This window comes from Atta colombica, unplaced genomic scaffold (genome assembly GCF_001594045.1).
Source record: "Atta colombica isolate Treedump-2 unplaced genomic scaffold, Acol1.0 scaffold121, whole genome shotgun sequence".
NCBI lineage: Eukaryota > Metazoa > Arthropoda > Insecta > Hymenoptera > Formicidae > Atta > Atta colombica.
The window spans coordinates 1,080,256-1,085,406 of NW_017259208.1; the positions used below are offsets into that span (position 1 = coordinate 1,080,256).

Genomic DNA, 5,151 nt, shown 5'->3' on the forward strand with positions numbered 1-5,151 from the left:
ATAGTAAAACTATAATAAATATTAAAAAATTTTATTTGATCCACTTGCATTTAAAAGTTATTTACTGCAGCAAATATGATTATTTCGATCAGGACTTTCGCATTATTGCTTAAAGCCTTGATAAGCTAATTTGTTGTTTTATTTTTTAAAATTGATTTCAATGTGTATTGATGATAAAAATTTTTTGGCTGACACAGTTTTTTTTTAGGTGATTTTTTTAACTGATATTGTATACAGTTAAAATCTCCTTAAAAATTGTAATACAAAAATGAAAGAAAATTAGTTGCAAATTTATTAAAGAATCTGCTGTTAGAATTGAGAATATAAGATCAGAGATTCTGAGATATCGTATTTATCTAAGTAAGATTCTATATTACATATGTGCATACGTATGTGTATATTAATTTGCACAACACATATTATATATAGATACGGTGCATATATGGTTCGCAAACTTCAGATCAAAAAGTTACCTATCTTGTATATTTTTTGTTTTTTTTTTTTTGCTTTTTGTACTCTTTGCGTTGAATCGTTGAATGCACACTTCCTGCAACACGACATCAGCCGCTCATACATTTTTTATTATTGCCCACCGAGTTGTTTCCTTGGATTACCAGAGGAAGTAAGATCTACATGCGAAGACAGCGTTTCTTCTCTCCGGCGGACGTTGAATAGCGATTCTAAAACGGTCACTGAATGCCTGAATGAGAACTCGTTATCGAAGCCGGAGGCTGTTCGCATAGGCGACGCCCAATGGATAACTTCACGAAAGTGTTAGAATGTCTGGCGTTCGCATTTAATTCGTCCATGGACGTGAATTTTAAACAGGAAATTTCAGCGAAATTAACAGGTTATTTTTGATTATTAATAGTGACTATAATTTCTCGTATTTGTACATCCGTATTTTTCCTCACGTAGATCAATCTACGTAAAAAATTAATGGGTTTTGGAAAGGCGTTGCGGAAAAAAGCTATTTAAAGTGTAATAGTAGGGGAAGGAAATGAAGTATAAAAGTTTATACTGAATATTCCTTAGAAAAGCCACTATAGAACTCAGGTGTCTGATTTCCCACTTAACTTTAGAAGGCTAAAAGCGCATTATTAGCTTGAGCTTTAAACATTCGAGCATTAGTAGTCTGAGCTTTAAATGCGATTCATTATTCGTTCATCAATGTAATCTTTTATTAAGCGTCGCTAATATTAATTTAATGAGTTTAGCGATGAATGACGCTATTACTTTGCGTTCGGTTTTGTTTGAATCAGCTTAAATCCGGATGTAATATTCTACAGAATTAGCGCGAGACCTTCATATCGTGGATTCTTACTTCAATTAAATATTCCGAAATGTATACGAAACGCAAATGTTCTACGATCGGTACAAGTATTTTGTTAACTGTGTCAATAATTAATATGGTTTACAGTCACGGCAAGCTGCGACAATGAGGTACAGAATAATCTGACCTACGTGACCAGTCCTGGTTTTCCCAACCTCATCGACCGGCCTATGAACTGCTCAGTGCTTATACGGAAGATCGATACGGAGGTCAGCCAGTTGAGGATCGACTTCGTCCATTTCAACATTGTAAGTCTCAGGAATGTCTTATTATTATAGTGTTATCTACTAGGAATAGGCTAGTTGCAACTATCGATTCCCCGGAGTACTATTTAGTACATCTAATATTCCACGAGTTGTCAAGATAATGTCGATATTAACACGTGCGAAGACATAATTTTTTTTTCAAACAACTACGTCAACATTTATAGATACTGTTCAATATTAATAGTATTTGTGAAAATCTTCGTCAGTGTCCCAGACGGCACAATGTTTAAAATTAGAACATAAGGCATCTTTAAGACATCTTATATCCCGATTTTGAACATTATGCTACCTGGGTAGATATTACAATTAATTTTATTATAAATAAATTTGGAGAAAGAATGAGTAAACGAGGAGAAAGAAAGAAGGGAAAAAAGGAAAAGAGGAAAAGGCAAAATACATAAGAATAAAGTAATCATGAAGAAAAATTGCGTATTCTTATATTACACAATTCCAGGTGACAAGCTAATGTTATTTATCTACTAGCGTCATTTTTGACGCTAGTAGATGTCATTTTTACATAAATGGCGACAAGTGATAGCATATTTGGAATATTTCGCATTTAACATAAATAAAACATACATAATTCGTTTGAATTAGCGATGTATATATGGAGTAAAAGCAGAAAAGATATATGGAAAGAAAATTAAATTAAACAATGATTTTGTTAAAGCATCTAAAAATTTAGCTTTAGATGTAGAGTTAAAAATATAATTTTGTCACACCATCAAAATTATGCGCTCAAGAGAATTGCTAGAATGTCAAAACTTTTTGCAACATTGTTTATTATGAGAGTTCTACATAATTATTTTGCAAAATAATAAAAAAAATAGGTTCACACACACACACACACACACACACACACACACACACACACACACACATACATACACACACAAAACTAGATTAAATTTATCATTGTGTGTCTACCGCTCGAACCATCAGTATCTCTGTGAGAAGTCTCGTTTTTCTATTTGTTATTCGGAAAATTTAATAATAATATGGTTGCTTGTGCACAATTTGTTTGACTTCATCAATCGACAATTTGATGACCATTTGACTAATTTATGACATCCAATAGATTGACTCGTATTAGAGCATTCCCTTTTTAATGGAGTTTTTCCGAATAATTTGCAATTTTAATTTTGTTTGTGTTTTAAGTTTATATACTGAAGAGGATTCGAAAGTTGAAAAAACCGAAAGTTGAAAAAACATATATGTATATTCACTTTTCTAATAAATGGTTTTGTTAATTTACACTCGAACATCCTGTGTTGACTCACATCGGCATTATTTGTCGTGATATATTCTTTTTTATTTTATGATAATTATTTTGATAGTTCAACAAAATTATTTTCAGATTTGAATTTAGTTAAATTTTTAGATACGATTTTCAGACAAATCGTTCTTTTCGTGTACGTAATATGTGTAGAGGTAAAACTTGTTTTAGGGTCAGCCAAACGCCTTGACTGGCGTGTGCGACGGAGATGTCATGGTAATTAATAGTAACAGGACATCTTTCGAACTATGCGGATGGAACAGCGGGCAACACGGTGAGTACTGCTTGTACAATTTCTTACACCATCTTTATAATTGCAGCTTTTGTAGTATCACGAATCTAATAGTGCTAAAATTCGATTTCTCTGGACGCGCGGAACATCACGCGCACGTATACGTTTTTCGAGCAATTTAAATAGCACAGACTGCTTTATATCTCGACACAGTGTACGTGGACGTGGGCGAAGGCAACGAACCAATCACTTTAAACTTCCGACTGCCAAGCGGATTGCAATCACGAATGTGGGAGATGCGAGTGGTGCAGCTGGGTTTCGAGCAACGTGCACCAGTCGGATGTCTCCAATACTTTTACTCGCCCAATGGCACACTAAGGACATTTAATTATCTCCCGAACGGCAGATATCTCGCCGAACGCGATTACCTATTATGTGTACGTCAGGAAAGGGACATGTGCGGTATCTCTTATCAACCTTGCACGCGAGACTCTTTTCGGATAGGTCCTAATAGATATCAAGATATGTCCAATACGACCAATAACACAATTCCCGCAATGATCGCTGCAAACAGCGGAAATGCTTCTACAGCTGTCAATCCAAACGTCACTTCTGTAAACGGTTCCGGTATGGACATTGTCGAGGGATCGGGAGCAGGATTATCTGAACAGGAAATGGCTTTTATCTCCAATATGAATTCGGTACCTTTTTTTGGAAGACGGTGCAGAGACAGAATACTTATTCCTTGCGATTTCGAGGAATTTATTACAGTACGTTATATTTAATAAATATCTTTTTTATTATATAGAACGTATGTTTAAAATTGAAACATAAAATATTTGATGTTCCAATTTTAAATATGTGCTGTCTAAGTAATTATTATGTAAAAAAGTCTAGTAATACCTAGTAATGTATATGTATTGTATTTACAAATGTCAACTTGTATTATTTCCAATTTATTATTCCAAAATTTCAATTTGGATTTATATGATAATTTGGAAACTGCAATTTTAGTATAGATAGATTAACCCTTAATATACACGATTAATGTTCTGCATATTCCTTCTCTTTGAAATACGAGAACATTTCACTAAATAATGGTCTTCATTTTTTTCTTTTCTTTTTTTAATAACACAACTTTATGAATATTTTTTAAAGACGTTAAAGTATGTAAGAATTATTTAATAATTTTTGTATTCTTATAAAAGTGATGAAAATCAAGTCGAGTCACGAACAACCCATCGTATTTAGTAAAGGATCAGAATATCATCGTGTGTACGAAGATTTAATTACAGTAATTTTGGCGCACTTTGTAAGAAAACGGAAGCGATATCTCGTTTATTAGTTCAGCTGTGCAAATGTCTGTTTTAGCCGGGAAACAACATGGCAGGTATCTGTAATTTGGAGCGTTGCGGCAGTTCACTGTGCGACCAAAACGAACTCGACACAGAAGGCAATTGCCGAGTTGAGACTTGGACTACTCCCTTTCGTATAAGGGTAGCATTTGGTCCGGGTATCAATATGGACGGCACATTGGAAGACAATGCCGGCATGTGCCTCACGTACCAACAGTTAGCTTGTGTAGCTTGAGCGTTATAATTATCTCACTCTTCGCAAGGCGCATAAAGCGCAAAGCAGAACGCTGAACGACATATAAATGCGGAGACAACTGTCGAACAGAAGAAGGAAGCGTCATCGACTGCATCTGTACTGTCTGCAACACTGTTTCTGTAGCATTGTCAAGCGACGTCGTTGTCGCTTTCGCAGCGTAAATATAGGAAATATTTTCGAACGGAATAAGGAAGATTTCGCTTGCGAGGAATTTCATTCGGCTTAGACGCGAGATTACGGAACGAGAATTATGGGATTGAGGTTGAAGCATTGTGCTGTATAATTAATACCGCAAAAAAAGTCAAAGAGTCAAATAGTTTTTATTTACAAATGAACTAGCTTAAATCGTAAACGCAGCGCACAACTCTCGATATAGTGATATATGTATATATGTGTGTGTGTGTGTGTATATATATATATACATATGTATATA

The 5,151-nt window shown here is 34.5% G+C and overlaps 1 protein-coding gene across 1 annotated transcript in view; it reads left to right on the forward strand.

Moving 5' to 3' along the window:
• The window catches only part of LOC108694675, a 10,634-nt gene extending 5,937 nt beyond the window's left edge, over positions 1 to 4,697 (forward strand). The window contains exons 3-6 of the mRNA XM_018204304.1: positions 1,421 to 1,581; positions 3,047 to 3,149; positions 3,321 to 3,877; positions 4,479 to 4,697. Of these exons, the coding sequence (XP_018059793.1) occupies positions 1,421 to 1,581; positions 3,047 to 3,149; positions 3,321 to 3,877; positions 4,479 to 4,697 (1,040 nt within the window). The remainder of the gene's footprint in view (positions 1 to 1,420; positions 1,582 to 3,046; positions 3,150 to 3,320; positions 3,878 to 4,478) is intronic.
• The last annotated feature ends 454 nt before the right edge of the window (positions 4,698 to 5,151 follow it).